The sequence below is a fragment of the Etheostoma cragini genome, chromosome 5, assembly GCF_013103735.1.
Source record: "Etheostoma cragini isolate CJK2018 chromosome 5, CSU_Ecrag_1.0, whole genome shotgun sequence".
Taxonomy (NCBI): Eukaryota; Metazoa; Chordata; class Actinopteri; order Perciformes; family Percidae; genus Etheostoma; species Etheostoma cragini.
Window position 1 is genome coordinate 7,905,564 of NC_048411.1, and position 17,673 is coordinate 7,923,236.

The 17,673-nt window shown below is 42.3% G+C and overlaps 1 protein-coding gene across 1 annotated transcript in view; it reads right to left on the reverse strand.

The window, feature by feature from the left end:
- Positions 1-17,673, reverse strand: part of whrnb (whirlin b) — a 95,004-nt gene that overhangs the window by 34,685 nt on the left and 42,646 nt on the right. Inside the window, exons 3-4 of the mRNA XM_034871885.1 lie at positions 13,668-13,793; positions 5,272-5,546 (exon numbers count right to left, since the gene is read on the reverse strand). Of these exons, the coding sequence (XP_034727776.1) occupies positions 5,272-5,546; positions 13,668-13,793 (401 nt within the window). The remainder of the gene's footprint in view (positions 1-5,271; positions 5,547-13,667; positions 13,794-17,673) is intronic.

Here is a 17,673-nt window from a genome sequence, read left to right on the forward strand (position 1 = left end):
TTTACGAAACCCTGACTGGAATGGCTCATAGATGTTACTATTATCCAGGTGAAGTGTCAACTGTTCGCAGACTACCTTCTCAATGATCTTGGAGAAAAACGGGAGCTTAGAAATAGGCCGAAAACTATTCAAATCCGACGGGTCCAAACCTGCCTTTTTTAGCAATGGTTCCACTATAGCATGCTTAAAAGCATCTGGAAAAACGCCAGTAGACAGCGAGAGGTTAACCATTTTAGTTATCCAAGGGCCAATTTCATCAAACACTTTTTTGAATAATCTAAATGGAATGACTTCAGATGAACAGGAAGATGGCTTCATCCTGGTCACCAATTCAGAAATATCAGAAAACGTCACAGTCCTAAAAGTGGACCACATGCTGGGGACTGGCTTAAAAACAGCAGTGGTACCACACGAATGGGACGGGATTTTATCTTTAATCATTTTAATTTTATTAGTGAAAAAACCCAAAAAGGCATTGCTGTCAGCTTCACAAAAAACAGGGATAACTGGGGCAGCAGGGCAAACAAGTGTATTGATCTTATCAAACAGCACTTTAGGATTTTTTTTATTTACTGTTATTAGTTGACGGATATAGTCAGATCTGGCTTTTCCAACCGTCACATAATAGGACAACACAAGTTCTCTGAGATAAAGCCTGTGTACCTCAAGGCTAGTGGATTTCCACAGGCGTTCAGTCTTTCGACACAGTCTCTTAAGTTTTAAAATCTCTTCATTTAACCAAGGCCACATTTTTCCCCGAGAAGGCAAGTTTGAATTTACAGGGGCTACCTGATCCAGAATTTTTTCACAGTGGTTGTTTAAACAGTGAACGAAATCATCCACATCAGGGCAATCCATAAGTAGAGCAGGGTCAAACAAATCAGAAAAAATATCTGCAGTATCTGCAGTGATAACACGTCTCTGAGACCTAACTACTGGAAGCTTTGGCTCAGAACTGAAGTGAAGATCAAACAGAACAATATTATGGTCACTCATATAGACATCATTTACAGATACGTTTTATATATCTAGGCCAAGTGTAAAAACTAAGTCTAAAATATGGCCTTTTTGGTGAGTGGGCTCAGATACATGCTGATTAAAATTAAAAGTTTCAGTCAATGTTAAAAATTCCATTGCGGGGCAAGATGAGTTGTCATCTACATGAAGATTAAAATCCCCAAGGATTAAAACAGATTCCATCTTAATAATAGAGGATAAGAATTCACTAAAATCCTTCAGAAAGACAGCAGCAGGGCCCGGAGGTCGATAAACCAGAATACAGTAGAAGGGGGATAAAAAACCCACCTTTATCATCTGCAGTTCAAAAGAAGAGAATTTTGAGGCAAAATTTCATTACATTTGTGAATGTCCTTGTGCACAATAGCCAGTCCACCACCGCGACGAGAAGGGCGGGGCCTCCCAATAGCAGAGCAACCAGCTGGGCAGAGCTCATTTAAATGAATAAGCTCTTCCTCTCTCTGCCATGTCTCTGACAAACACATAATATCCATGCCTTCCCTTGTAAAAAGATCGTTTAGTGAATGGGATTTATTCGCAATAGAACGAGCATTCAACAGGCCGAAATGCATTTTAGAGAACGTCGCGGAGGCAGTGTCCCTGCTCTGCAACTGCATTGGTTGCAGACACGACCAGGGTTCACGTGGTCTCTTGCCGGTCCATTTGGAAAGAGCCGGCACAAACACGGAAGTAAACATTTGCGGCGAAAACCTCTGACCACCACCACTCCAGCGCTGCGAAGGATCCAGGACATCCGTTGAAATCCAAACAGGCGGCGGCGAAGCTACGCTGCCGCTCACATCAAGAAGAGGAATTCGCCGCAGGCACTGAAAGCGGTCCCGGCGGCCGAAGACAACAGAGCCACCGCGCGCTGCGGCACGCCTTTGCCTGACCTGGACACCAGACCGCAAGCCTCTTTTCCTGAATCTCCTACGGACCCTACCCGGAGCCCGGTATAGTAGCAAGTAGTCAGGTGAGTCAGGATCGATAGCAAACGGAGGAGGAAATGCCTGTTTGAATCCTTCGTAATTACCAATGAGGACCTCCATCGACTCTCTGATGTGAAACAAAGAGTCCCGGTCATAAGTCCATACAGCCAGGACGCATCTATCTGTAATGCAGGCTGAGATGATCACGTACACTGAGAAACAGAGCATTAATAATTTACACAGCAGGAGACGAGCCGCGTCTCTGCCAGTCACAGGCGCCATTTTGACAACATCTTCTTGGCTGGGCCAATGACCTCACAATAAAACCTAGCAAGAGTAGACAGGCATGACCACATAGCAGCTGTCAGCTCCCTGCCACAAGGCCCAAGAGGTCACAATACTCAGTGTAAAGTTCTGCCCTTACCCCTACTGGGATTGGAGCACCACTACCTTTGTACGCCTGCTGAGTTGTTTCCACAACCTGATGCGACTGCCTGTATTTGGACACTGGCCGACCCATTGGGGCTTACAGTTTTTCTCCATTGGTTTGGCTCATTTCTTAAAACAGAAATTACATTCTCAAAACTCTAAGATCATTTGGCAAAACGGTCTTACAGTTCAGCACAACACTATAGCTCAGTTAAAAAAACTCATATTTCTCCCAAAACTGTTAACTCATGCTTCAAAACTAAAGGCCTTTCCCATATTAAAAGGCAGGGCCAAGAAAATGGTAAAGATCCTTCTCAATTGCTTTGGCTCATTTCTTGAAACAGACCGAACGTTCTCAAGACTCTTGGTGCTTTCGCCAAAATAACCTGGATGGTTCAGCACAACAACATGGTTCACCTGCAAAAGCTCATATCTCTCCCAAAACAGTTCACTCATGAAACAAAACTAAAGTTAAGTAAGGTAAGAGTAGCCTCCAAGGTTTGACATCACACATTGCACTCACACTGCCAAGGAAATTGAAACCATTTTTATTCACACACATAAAGTAACTTCCATGCATCAGAGTAAAAAGAAAATGTACACACACTCATATATTGTAATATAAACACATAAACAAAAAACAAAGAACATTACATGTAGCCTACAGTGCTGTAAAGAAAGCTGGAGTTTCACAACTAACAGTTCTTCACTCTTCACTGGCCTCCATCCTCCCCCTCGTAGCCATCCACACGCTGCTGTCTGTCTGGCCCCAGATTCTCATCCACATCACAGCCTATATTCCCCCTTGCAATGCAACAAGGGAAGAAACAGAGTGCATGTTGCAACCATCCCCTACACTGATCTCCTGTAATATCCTCACACGCAGCGTCCTATGGATGGAGCAGGGACCTCTTATCTTGAGCTTGATGCTCATACACTCTCCCCCTCCAGGAGGAGAAATACTCCTCAATAGGATTGAGGAAAGGAGAGTAAGGTGATAGGAACACCATAACCATCCTTGGATGAGAGGTGAACCAGGCCTTGATGGAAATTCATAAACATACATGCAATAACATATTATGATAGGTGAGGGCCTATGAGACCTTTCTCATTTTCAGGGATCAAATCAAAATGAAGGCGGTCCAAGAAGATGTGGAGCTTCTGTGTTTTAGATGGGCCAAGACTGGGAATGTAAGTGGCCACAGTATTCTCAGAAATGGCAGCACACATAGCTGTATTGCCCCCTTTCATCCACAAACACGAGGATGTGAGGGGTCTTGTTTCCTTCTAATGCCCTTATTCTTGTTATGGAGCCAGATATGTGTTTGATAGCATGAGGTCACTTGCCAAATACATGGTAACAAGCCTCTATCTGCAAAAACAGCTCATGCACGCCGATGGTTCATTCCTCGCCATCAGCGCATGTTCAGCTCCAAAACAGAGCACATAATAATCATGGCCATCCTGGCCATCCCATCCACGGCCCGTCATGGGGACGTCATTCTGGAAACATACAAGCAGTCAGACAGATGCTGGAAATGTGTGTAGCAGCAGGGCTAATTATAGCTGCGCTCCCAAAAGCCCTCTATACCCACTGACTAGGTCAGTTTTGATTGTGGAAAAAACATGCGCTGGAAGGTGAACGCTTTAAACACGAGAAGAATGCTCCGATGCAAGAACCAGACAATACCGGTGACACACCAAACGATTGCTCCGGGGTGGAGGGACGCCACACTGCACCCAATGACTAGGTCACCTTCGACAGACAGCTTTACCTGGGCGTTTTATCAGAGTGTATCTTGTAATATGCCACACGGTAACCCTCTTCACAATTCTAAATCTGTCTATATATTAGAATCCTTTTTATAAAGTGGGGAAAAAGCAGACAAAAGATCCTGAGAGCAGCCTGAGGACCAGCTCTTGTCTCAAAAAAGTAAGCGGACCTTTCCTGCCTCTCCCAGAGTCACAGATTCCACTTGCTTCCTACGTCTCCTGTATTCACATGCACACCCGGGCCTTTAATGCCCATGCATGGGCCACGTAGTGGTGTGTCTTAAAGTTATATCTACGTCAACTGCCCCAGTGGGTCAGTCCCAGTACATATGGGATATGTAACTTTGTGCAGAGATAGTATCGATACAATAGAGAACACTATGTGACCTGCAAAATGTGATTACTCAATCAAAATAATGTTTCAAATGTAAATAAAACCATCAATGAATTAATCATTGTCATGGAAACCAAATGTTACTTCATCATTGCTTAGAACAAACCAGTCAAAATGCAAAGACATTTTGTCAAATGACAGCTTACTTTGAAATTATGATAGTTATCCCTGTGTAATATTGTCCAAACGCTAACATTGTGTATTTAGGCAGCTGAATAGTATTGATGTCAGCCATGACTTGCAATACTTTCTCATTGTTTGCACACACCATACTCAATGCAGTTTGTGCCAAAGCAATGACAAATTACTATAGTCATGTGAACAAATGATCTAATGTTCATATAATTAGTCAAAACGTAATAGTCATTCAACAATTGTGCCAAAGCAATTGATTTAAACTGTGATGTAATGCCATGTTTTTCTGCCATTATTTTACCCCCTGGCGGTAATTAATGTCAACTGTATATGAAGCTTGTTTAAAACACTATCTATGCTAAAACTGTACAGCCTCAGAGGAAAGAAGATCAAATGAAGCTCTTTTATCTGAGGCCGTTATGTCAAGAGACGTGATGTTTTTTCTGAGATTTGAAACAGTTTTACCTGACACTTGACACCTCTTGATGTGATGTCTGAGACCTGACCCTGAACCCCCTTCCCCCCAAACAGAACTTCATTGTATTCCTGATTTTCATTGCAAATACTCCTCGTACCTCAGTATAATGTCCTCACCTTGTGCTGCAGGTACTGGCAATGGCACTAACGTGGACGCCAGCGTTGACAGTGGGGTCGGTGAAAGAACTTGTGTTAGCTGTAGCATTGGTCTCAGCTATGGCCTGACTGCAGATCCATTTGGTCTCATCCACCACTGTGCGTGCATGAGGCAGACGACCCACATCCCTCACCTTCATCCGCAGGTGCCGTCCTGTTTTGAGCATGTGAACTGCCTCATCGTGGGAGATGGTGACAAAGCTCTGACCGTTTAATTCCAAGATCTGGTCACCCACCTGCAACAGACCATTTTAATTCAAAAATAATCAGTACAAGCTTGTCATGTTAACCAACAGTGACAGACACAGACATCAGACACCTTTCATGAACAAGTTTAGATTTCCTCTTTACTGCAGCTTCCTTAAGAAACTACATCGCCAGAACACTGTATCATACCCAAAAGATGGTTTGCCCATTTACAGATCTTAGGTCTTGAATCATACTGATTTCAGCCTCCAGGCTTCATGTTGGCCTGTCTGTGTTTGTTATCCAATACACACACACTGAATACAAAGCCCAAACTGCTAGGGTTTTCTGTTGGCTGACTAAACTTTCTTTCATTTGACAAAACTGCATGTGATTGGTAGATACTGCCATCTGTCAGCCGTCATCTTGTACTGTAACCGCTAGTGGATACAGAAAGATGACTAAACAGCCGTTCAGTCATGGATTTATCGCTCTGAAATAACTCACACAAAGTGTGCAAAGTCTCCCGAAAAGACACTGTTTTCCTGGCTCGGATTACTATGCTTCTGAAAGGGCTACAAAGGCACTAGTCTATATCAACAATTTTTTATTTCCGGGATTGTTCAGGTGCTGCCGACAATTCCGCCGGATGTCCCTCTTTTTCTTGTCTTCTTGTCCTTCCACTTTCTTTTAGTCGGCATTTGAAACTGCAATTGATTTACAGGGACTATGGTTGACTGCTCCTCAGATCTCTGCAAGGCTGGGGGTGTGGCCTTGACCAAGTGCCCCTTTGCTTGTTTGAAAGCCATGATGTCTCTCTCTCATGAGTGGGCCAAATTCTCTGGGCGGGCAAAACAGAGAAAGGGGAGGAAACCTTGCCCCTTCAGACTTCATAAGGGGCAAGATTCCAGATTGGCCCATCTGAGATTTCATTTTCTCAAAGGCAGAGCAAGATACCCAGGGCTTGGTTTACACCTATCACCATTTCTATCCACTGTCTCACTGTCATTCTACTGTAGAGTATAGGCAGGCTGGGGGGACGCATTTTAATTAAAAAAACGTATAAAAGTGACATTTTCATGCCATGAGACCTTTAAAAAATGCCAATATATACAAGCATGTTTTCTCCCATTTTAGAATGCTGTTTGTGTGACCCTCCTTAGCAGAGCTGTGGGGGAAGCTCTTGCAATGCAAGACTATGAAGGCACCAAACCACTTGATGCAAAGCTATAGCTATTAGCAACACAGCTAAAATGCTGAATTTGTGAGTTGATTTTTTTGATTCATAATTATTTTTTTATTTTACAAAGACACTGCAATTCCATGACGGATTAAAAATGCTTATGGATGGCCTACAATTGTTAGAAGTTAAAATGGTGCATATCTTCTGCTTCTAAACCAAAAAAACGTAAATTGTATTGATATGAAGATATTAAATATGATATAAAGTATGCATTGTCTAAGGTGCTGACACACCAAGCAGATGGCCTTACGTAACTCTCCATGCCAGCAGGTGGAAGTAATCTATTTGTCATTTCAACAGGGAAACCAGAAATACAAACCGCTATCATACATTCAACAAAACAGTGTTCGTCTGAATAAGCCAGCAGCAGCAGCCCGAGCTGTCATCAGTTTACTAAGTAGTCACCCTGCGGTGGGGTAGTGGAGGGACCAACCAATCGCTTTGGTACAATCGCTGAAGGACTATTAAACTTCGACAAACTATAAGTTGTGTCATAATACATTTTTTTCTGCCAAGTTGCATTGTTTTGTCATTGATTACAACAGTTAACTTATTTATTGATATTGATTGATTTCAACGTTGCCACACCAAAGATTCTATGCCTTAAAATAATGTTTCGAAAATTGTTTCAGTGGTTCATTAGCTCGTTGGAATGAGACTAACGGTAACAATTCCACTCCCAAACTGTAGGGGGAACCAAGAGAAAAAGTGCTTTGGTGCCTACAGTAAAGCTGCTGGTTGACAAGTAGCTAATGCTAATGTAATTCTTGGTGGGTAACATAAGATTATGACACTGTTCAACACGCTTAGTTATTTTTAGCATGATTGTTTCTGCCCAGATGCCGTGTAAACCTATCAACGGCTACCTGCGTTGATAGATTCGCTCTTTATTCATAAACATCTTACAGGCCTTTGCATGTCGCACCTCAGTATAAACTGTACTGAACTGAACTGAATATCTGAGCACTACATTACTACAACATACTACCTCGGAAAAAAAATGTGTTTTAAAAGAAATTACTATGAGAAATTAGGATGCTCCTTGTCGCACTGGATTTGAACCCTCCTCAGCAAAAACAACAACATACAAGATCGCTTTGCTGTCCACCACACGTGCAATAACCACGTTATCTCAGAGGACATTACTTTATTTTTCTCAGTAAAAGGCCATGACTCAATGTTTCAGGGTTGCCAACTTTTCCCCAAACCTTGGAGTGAGATTTGGGGGGGCCAACCTATATTTTGCCGTGTACAAAGCAATTTCTTTGGGTCTTTATCCTTCAGGGTTTAAAATGGGATTTGTTATATGTGGGGGGATGGGGCTCTCACCCAGGAAAAAGAATTAAAAAATAAATCATTAAATAGCACTTTCTGGAGAGTTTTTTTGCAAAAAAATTGAGAAATCAAGTCTTACTTGATATGTGCAAAACTGTAGGGTTAAGAGCATTTGCATTGTTGTAGTATCAACAGGTATAAAGGCATTTAGCATTTACATTTTTTACATTATTAACTTCTTATGATATAAGAACTGACCCAGACAATGTGCCAAACATAATGAACCACATGAAGAGACAGGAGCATATGTCAGCAACAGCTGAGAAGATTTGGGTCGGTAGTAAACCGGTCCAGGAGTCCCTGCCTGGTGTAGGGACCAGGGACCCAAAGTTAAATTAATGTTGAGGGATTAACTAAGACCACTGAAATTCTAAAGAATAAGAACCATTGAGTTACATAGATTTTTATCCTTTAACCTTTGTGCCAAGGCTCAGTCATGTTGGGCCCTCATCCTCTGTACCCCACTTACTGGGTTTACTTTTTGGGAAAATAAAGACTATTTGTTCATTTTATAAAACATCAAATTAATTATTTACAGTTTCATTTAGAAATGCACCGAGGTTAGAGAAGCACAATAGTGGCCCAACGTTGCAGTATAGTGTATATAGTTTTGTATATATAGTATAGTATAGCTCAGATGTGTTTCATCAGATTTTTGCTCATATTTACAACTTTGTGCACATTCAAAATGTAACTCCTCCCATCTCTGTTGTCCGAGATTTGGAGAGTTGTAATATAGTCTGCTGTGCATGTTATTGCTCCGCTGATATGGTGGATATCATTCAGACCTTCTGACAGACACAGAGGCCCATTTGGGTCACTGGTCTCTGACAAAGTTTAGAGGAGGCTGTACGCTCCTCATCATCGGAGGTCTGCACGGATGCAACGCGTCACTGCCCACAGCAGAGCGGGTCCGCTAACATGAACTGAAGTTGCTACATTAGCCGCGCTGCTCACCTCTATTGTTACAGAGAGAGTGGTCACGAAGCGATGGACGGTCTGTGATACTCAGAGCTCATAACTGGAGCCAGGGAAATGCACATGGGATGGATCGTAAAAAAAATGTTCTCAGTTTGCGACATTTCCAAACTTCCACAGTCAGGGAGCGCTCTTGAACCCCCTCATAGTCTCTGAAAGCACAACTAGTCGATCGCGAGTGGCTCAACAGGTAGATCTATCGATAAACTCATCTTTCAGAAATTTGACCGACCGGGTTGACACTTCAGAGTGAGAAATCGGGGGTGTGGCGTATGAGCGTCTGAAAACAGTCAAATGCGTGTGTCTCACGGCCAATGCGTGAGAGTTGGCAGCCCTGATGTTTATCCGAGTACTCCAAAACAACAGGTTACCTTGAGTTAGGCTTAAAAACATAACTATATAATGCACTATAACCTTCTGCTAAACCTCTGCGCTATCCTTGTGTAAGGATTTGTCAGAAATTATACTAGACAGCACATGGATTCTGAAACAATGGGTCTGAAACAACTGGTTACCCTGGGCTGAAAACGCACAATCTCAAGACTCTCAAACTCTGAGATCTGTTGACGCAGCTAGTCGTTGATAGGTTTACACGGCCTCTGGACAGGCTCGGAAACCAGTAGGTGGAAAAACCAGAAGGCACAGAACATCGCCGCTTTGAGGCTTCAATCGGGATGAGAGCTGACAACAGCCCTGGGACACATCTATTCCACGCTCAGCCCCCCGCTAGCTAGCAACCATCCCAGTCAGCACTTAACTCTAGTGCTAAGGATGCTAACGGCAGTGGGGAAACAGATCCAAACACTCAAGGTAAACAGCGGCCATTCGTAATGTTAAACCTTCGTAAGCATTACCGGTGCCCCCCTCTTCCCCTTCCGCCGTCTGTACAGTTAGCTAAATTTACAAGACAAAACAGGAATAAGGTACCAAAAGGACTACTAGTAATTTAAAGATGTGGTAGCACTGGATCTAAACAGGAAGGATAACTCTGGGAGTTGTCGTGATTCTGCCTTCATACTCTGCGACACAGGTTCGTGGAGTGTTGCAATTTTGGTTTTATTTTCCATATTGTTACAGCCCTATTAAATATACAATGTTGGGCAATATTACAGAGAGTAACTATCATCCTTTCAGAGTACACTGTCTTTTGACAAGATTTCTTTGCATTTTGACTGTCTTGTTCCAAGCAATGATAAAATAACCTTTTGTTTTGATGACAATGATATATTCATTGATACATTTATTTACATTTTAACCAAGAGTTAATTATTTGGATTCTCTTTTGCAGGTCACATAGAATGATGTGCTGAATGTATCACGTGGCGTGACAATTTTAAGTTTGTTTCAGTAAATGTGCTGAAGCCATTGAGAAAAACATTATTTTTTACACTATAGGACAGCAGCTCCCTTCCACAAACAATGAATAGACTACCAGTGAATGGACACACATCTGAGACCAATGAATGTACTGCAGACTACCAGTGAATGGACACACATCTGAGACCTGGAGTGGTGAAGAGAAACCACCCACTATATTCCTTTTGATATGCTAGCATGGATCCTCTCTTTCACCGTCTCTGCTTGCTCCCTCTTTCCTGCTTTCACATTTTCTTTCATAAGATGTCAAAAGCTCAGATTTTGCAAAAAAAAAAAAAAATCCTCTTCATCTCTCTGTCAAAGAATCTGCGAAATATCACACTGCATCTTTCAAGGGACAACTTTAAAATGGGAAGAATGCTTGTGAAAGTTCTATTTGGTAATCATCTTTCTTTCTGTGCAATGCTATTTTTTTCCCAGGTGTCCCAATTTTGTTTGGACTAGTAAGGAATAAAATCATACTTTTTCTCCCAAGTAGGACACAGTGTGATATCATAAAAGCCATATTGAGGTTTTAGCCATATTTTTTGAAGGTAGGAAACACTAGCTTCTGGTCTTCTTGCCTCAGGCAGGTTTAAACATAGCACAGAGTTAGAGTGACCTGCTTGTTGAGGCAGAATGCTGAACTGAAAGCACACAGCAGACATTTAGCATGGCTAATAAAGCATTTTTGTAGACCTGTCATGGCAGTGAATTCAACTGCCTGACAGAAAGGGTTTAGCAGTCTAGCAAGTGGCCAGAATGCTAACAGGTTCATCAAATTCAGGTAGCAGATATTATCAATGACAGCTTACACAGGGCCATACATCTTTCAATCAACAACTAATTTAATCCATAACTAAGATTTTAAGGACCAGCCCAAAGCGTGTTATGTTATATGTTTCAGAGTGTTATTCGGGGGTTTACAATCAAATGTATGTTACGTCTAGGCAAGAGGAAATGGTAACAGTAGCATCTGACTGTCCTGAGGGAGATGCAGGTGGCAGATTTAGAGCAGCAGGGGGGGAACAGGGCACAGCTGGAGCTGCATCAAGGGTGGAACCAGACAAAGCATGAGCAGCGTTTTTTAGATGGCCTTGGATGATGTGGCAAGAGCGGGGGAGCTGGAAGTGGCCTTGAAGAGGGAGGAGAATGCCAAAACTGCAACCTTCAATCAGCCTTCCTCATTACACTGGGCCAGCTCGTGCAGGCATAAAGTGGCAAGATATCTTGCATTTGAACATTTACATTGTTGTATTTATGTACTGTATTTAGTTTTCTTTTTTAGTTTAGTTTTTTTCTGATTGGAACATGTCCTATTTAAAGGACGCTGGCTTGATAACCTTTAATCCTCAAGCCTAATTTAAGGTCCTACGCCGTACCCTATGCTGTACCCAGTGCCGCAACAACTGTAAATGGTCCTCTTGACACAAATTTCCGGGTTCTCTTTCTCTATAAACAACATGAAATCAAGGTGAGGACTAACTTTTACTGCCACATCATTTCAACCATGGTCAGAAAGCAGTCAGAAAGAAAGTGGGCTATGGTGTAAGCTCTGCATAGATCCCCCGCAGAACCATATATCCTGCTTCACCCTACCAACATAACATACAAGGCCTACCAACTAAGAATAAACTACAGTAACCAACTATTATTGAAAAATTTAAACATATTTCTTCTTTAAATTCATATAACTTCAGTGATGTATTTATTATCATTTGAAAAAAAAAATGTTTAAAAAAGTTATGGTTAACTCGTATATCATGTAAAACTAAAATATAGATGGCCCAGGCAGGTCAGCAACATCAAGAAGAAGGAACATAAGAAGCTTGGAAATTACCAAGGGCCCAGAGAGGACCTAGAACAGATGTGGAAAGTGAAGGCAACAGGTGGTCTAGTGGTAATAGGAACTTTTTGTTCAGTTTTGTTGCCCTTGTTTTTAGCTGTTGTTTAAAAAACTCTAAAGCCGGAGTCAAACTTAAATACTTATAAAACTAACTTTCCATCATATTTGCTGAAACTGACCCTATGTTTGAGTAGAAATACATAAAGCAGGTAATTAAAAGCAAAAAACAAAAAGTCAGCTCCTTTGGACCTAAAAACCTACAGCCTGTAGTGCAATTTGCAAAAGTCCACCACTCCCAGTTTAAATGCAATCATGGCCAGGGGGAGTGTCTAACTGTGTGTTATTCACTTCTTATGCACACACATTAGGCTCTTTCGAGATGAACTGCGCCTCGCCTGTAAAGTAGACGAGAGCAGGCGGCAGCAGCGGGGGGCGGTCACAAAAAGCTGCGGTAAAGTCGGACAGTTTCCAGCTAATTTCAGCCGCCTTTAGGCTGGACAGGAAGTGACAAAAACACTGTAGTGCAATTCAGATTGAATAAAATATAATCATACCTACATATCAGCTTGTACACATTCTCCAGTTGTTTTAATTATGACAGAGTAGCTGTCATAATACTCTACATGCAATATGTTGCTGATTTTAATTAACAACACACTGTAGATGATCCGTGATCTGAACGGATTTAGTTTCTCTGAGTTCAAAACGTAACTATCAGCCACACAACATGTGTTCTGTACAGAATAAGTCTTTAAATCAGACAAATAGCAATTAAAATCCCTCCGATTCAAAAAAAATTAAAAGTTTATATAAAACGTCATCATGTTGTAAACCAATCAGGTGTTAAATCAGCTGAGAAGCCGGCGTTTCCCAGCATGCTCCGGGTTTGCCTGGGTCCGCCTGGCTCTTGCAGTCGGCAAAAAGCAACTGCGCTACCTGCGTCTCAGAACTGCGGCCGCCTTGCTCTCGTGAGATTTCCGTTGCCCACGTGTGCATGACGTCAGAGCAAGTCGGGATCAAGTCGGACAGAAATCTAACCAGCATGAAACGGGCGCCAATCGCCTGTGATCAATTTTGCGCAGACCTGGCTCATCTCGAACAAACCTATTCACTCTCCCTTGTGGGGGGAGGGGCTTAACGGGAGACCGTTTGGGCGTTAGCAGAAAGGGGGAAAGGAATGAGAAGTTGTCAATGTTCAAATTCCTGGATCTTCACAATCCTACCTACAGGACATGTAATGTATGTGTTCCCCACTTGGCCAATGATTCTGAACTCTAATTTAGATTCAAGTCTGATCAGCAACAACTCTGTGTCCATAAATGAAAAGTGAAGAATTGTTATTAGATTTGACATGTGGCAAAGGTTTTGTGGTGTAATATAGCAATTCTATTAATACATATTGAGTTAGGGTACCTTTAGTGCACCAGCATCTGCAGCAGATCCAGGGTCTACTCCAGTGATGTAGATCCCTAGTCCATATTCAGCACCACCTCTGATCATTAGGCCTAGAGAGCGACCATCGTCCATATTCAGGATTACCTACAGGGAAGACATGAGATTCAGATCCCTTTAGTCAATAAACCAAACTATTGTGTGTAAAAACATGGACCATGCTGTTAGGCAATAACAGGGGTCATATTCTGGTGTCTCTGAGTGGACTTGAGTCAAATAGGAGGAAAGATGCAGCAGGATGTGACAGTAACAATCAATGCAGTTTGGTGTCACTATTACTGTGTTAAGTAATAGTAAGACACAACAAAGGGTGGCAGTGATTCACCACAGCCCCCGCCTGAGCAAAGATTTGACCCTGGGACTCCACAGAGCAGAGATACAAGACCTCAACTCCCCTTTTCACCCGTCCAGCCCCCCTCTAACCCCCAAACCAACCCCGCAACCTTTGAGGAGCCATCGCTGTCTCCACTCACCCTTTCCCTTCTTTCCCCTACCCCCATGTTGGACTTCACTGACTACATGAATCACCTGGTAGATGCTGGAACAAAATATACAACCCTTCCTTCCCCCATCGCTCAACCCCGGGCAAAAGTAAAACGCTGGGCTCAACCCTGGGTAATAGTAAAACGCCGGGCTCTTCTGCCAGGAGGTAAACTCCTTCCACTCAAACTGATAAGGACGCTTGTGTGCAACATCATGTAAGCATGACCTGATATGTGCCGTGCCTTGGCTCCAGGCCTAGAGACACTCATGACTTTTTCCAAGACAAGCCCGGGCCCTGTGGATTCAATTCTTCCTCAATTTATGTTGTGATAGGTAATAGAAAAAGAACGGTGAATAAGCACTTAACTGCAAACTTAGCAAATTTAGCATCCATTCCTCGTCAGCTACAGCCTGTCGCAAAAAATGAAAACACACTAACACTAGCCTTACTAAACGTCAGGTCTTTGGCAGGAAAATCATTTTTAATCAATGATTTTATTATCAAACACACATCTAGATTTTATGTTTTTAACTGAAACCTGGTTAGGCCATAACAGCGCTGCTATTCTTATTGAGACAGCTCCCCCTAACTTCAGTTAGCTGATTTTAAAAGCATTGGGAGCGAGAATAGAGTGAATAAGAAAGGAGGGGGAGTCGCCATTTTGTTTAATGACTCCTTCCACTGTACGCAAATATGTTATGGAAATTTTGCTTCTTTTGAATATGTTGCTCTTCAATTAAGATCTTCCCCTCAAGCGATATTTCTAAATATCTACAGGCCACCTAAATATTGTGCAACCTTCATTGATGACTTAACTGAACTGCTGTCTATAATCTGCATTAATTTTGATTGTGTAATCATTGCGGGTGATTATAACATTCATGTTGACAACCCCCAGGACAGGGGGAGCAAAGAAAAGGGCACACTCTGGACCTGATAGTCGCCAAGGGTCTGAACATTCCCAAGGTTGTGGTGACTGACGTTGCTCTCTCTGATCATTCCTGTGTTTTTTTCAGCGGCACTATCTCTGTGCCCAAAACTGTCCAAACAAAGACAATCAGAAAACGGTATATCACTGAAAACACCAGTGAAACATTTACTCAGCTTTTCTCATCCACACCCGCCCTCTCTGGGCTATCAGTGACTGAGCTTGTAGATCAGAGCTATTCAATTGGCGGCCCGCGGGCCACATGCGGCCCAGAAGCAACCGCCGAGTGGCCCAGCCGGTGGTCCTCCAAACTAGCAACACGTAAACAAGGCCGAGCGTGCTGTGCAGGATGAAACGCTTTTAGGAGACCTGAAGAAAGCTGAGACTACGTCTGTAGCTGTAGATGAGTCCACAGACAAAACTGATACTGATCACTTGTGCACATATGTCCGCTATTTTGACGGCAAATGCTTCCGAGAGGAGCTACTCGGCCTACTACCGTTAGAAGGACACACAACTGGCGATATAGTCTTTTTTAAAGACGGTGGTCTGGATATGAAGTGTGTGTGCATGCTTGTGAACGATGGTGCTCCATCCATGACAGGGAAAGGGAGTGCGTTGGCAGCACGTTGGTCCGCTGTTGCACCTCAGTTGATCTCCTTAAACTGTATTGTGCATCAGGCGGTGTTATTCACAAAACTAAGCGCTCAAAACAACAATGGACGGCGTTATGGCCACAATTAATTTTATTCTCTCCACATCAAGCCTTCAACACCGCTTATTCTGCATGCTGCTGTCTGACATGTCTGCTGAAACGACCGGCCCAGCTAACCTTCTGGGTTTGAAAATATGGCCCAACTGCATTTGTAATTGAATAGCCCTGTTGTAGATCATTTCAACTGTAAAATTAGAAATGTTATTGATGCCATTACTCCCACTAAGGTAAAAGTTGTCTCTGGTAAGAAAAGATCTCCATGGAGAAATAACCTACTGGTGAGAACAGAAAAAAGAGAATGTAGGAAAGCTGAACGAAGGTGGCGAAAAACAAATCTCCTGGTCCATTATAACTCCTATAAAGAGTCACTTCGCATTTATAATTTGGAACTAAGGAATGCAAGGCGGTCCTTCTTCTCTGATATTATCTCTAAAAACAATAATAATTCACGCGCTTTGTTTGCTACTGTCGATAGATTAACAAACCCTCCAGTACCAGTAGCATCTGAACTTTTATCTACCAAGGCCTGCAATGAGTTTGCCTCCTTCTTCAAAGATAAAATTCAGAAGATTAGACAAACAGTCACAGTGCCTCCATATCAAGTACAGGATATGTGCTGTCACAGTGTTCAAGCAAAACTAGTTCCAGTATGACAGAATTTCATAGGGTCAACCATAAAAACCTAGAGGACATTTCAACATCTGAAATCCTCCTCCTGTTGCCTTGATATTCTACCAACAGTTGTTTACAAAAATGTTTCAAATTGTTTGGCTTCTGATCTTCTACAGATTGTGAACATGTCTCTTCTTTCAGGAATCTTTCCACAGGCCCTGAAAACTGAAGTAATCAAGCCACTCTTAAAAAAGAACAATCTAGACACATCACTAATGAGCAGCTATAGGCCAATATCAAACCTTCCGTTTTTAAGTAAAATCATTGAAAAAGCGGTTTTTCATCAACTCACCCATTTCTTGTCACTAAACAACAGTTTTGATACCTTTCAGTCGGGTTTCCGACCACACCACAGCACTGAGACGGCTCTTGTCAAAGTCTTAACACAGATAGTGGCAAAATCTCAGTCTTAGTATTACTTGATCTCAGTGCTGCATTTGACACGGTTGACCATGACATATTACTAGACCGATTGGAAAACTGGGTTGGCCTTTCTGGCTCAGTACTAAACTGGTTTGAATTCTACTTAAAGAATAGGTATTACTTTGTGTCAATAGGTAATTATACATCTGAACATACAAATATGACGTGTGGAGTCCCCCAAGGCTCCATTCTGGGGCCTCTTCTGTTTAACATCTACATTCTTCCACTGGCTCAGATTATGGAAAACAACAAAATAAATTGCCATAGTTATGCGGATGACACACAAAATTACATAACCTTATCGCCAGGGGACTATAGTCTAATACAAAAACTGACTAAGTGCATTGAACAAATTAACGACTGGATGTTCCAGAACTTTCTGAAATTAAATGAAGGAAAAACTGAGGTGGTTGTTTTTGGAGCAAAAGAGGAACGATTAAAAGTCTGCGCTCAGTTTCAAACAACAATGTTGAAAACAACAGTCAAAGCCAGAAATCTTGGTGTAGTCATGGACTCAGAGCTGAATTTTAACAGCCACATTAAGACAATTACAAGGTCAGCCTATTATCACCTTAAGAATATATCAAGGGTTAAAGGACTTATGTGTCAACAGGATTTGGAAAAACATGTCCATGCTTTCATCTTCAGTAGACTTGACTACTGTGTCTAACGGTGTCTTTACAGGTCTCACTAAAAAATCAATCAGACAGCTGCAGCTGATTCAGAACGCTGCTGCTCGGGTCCT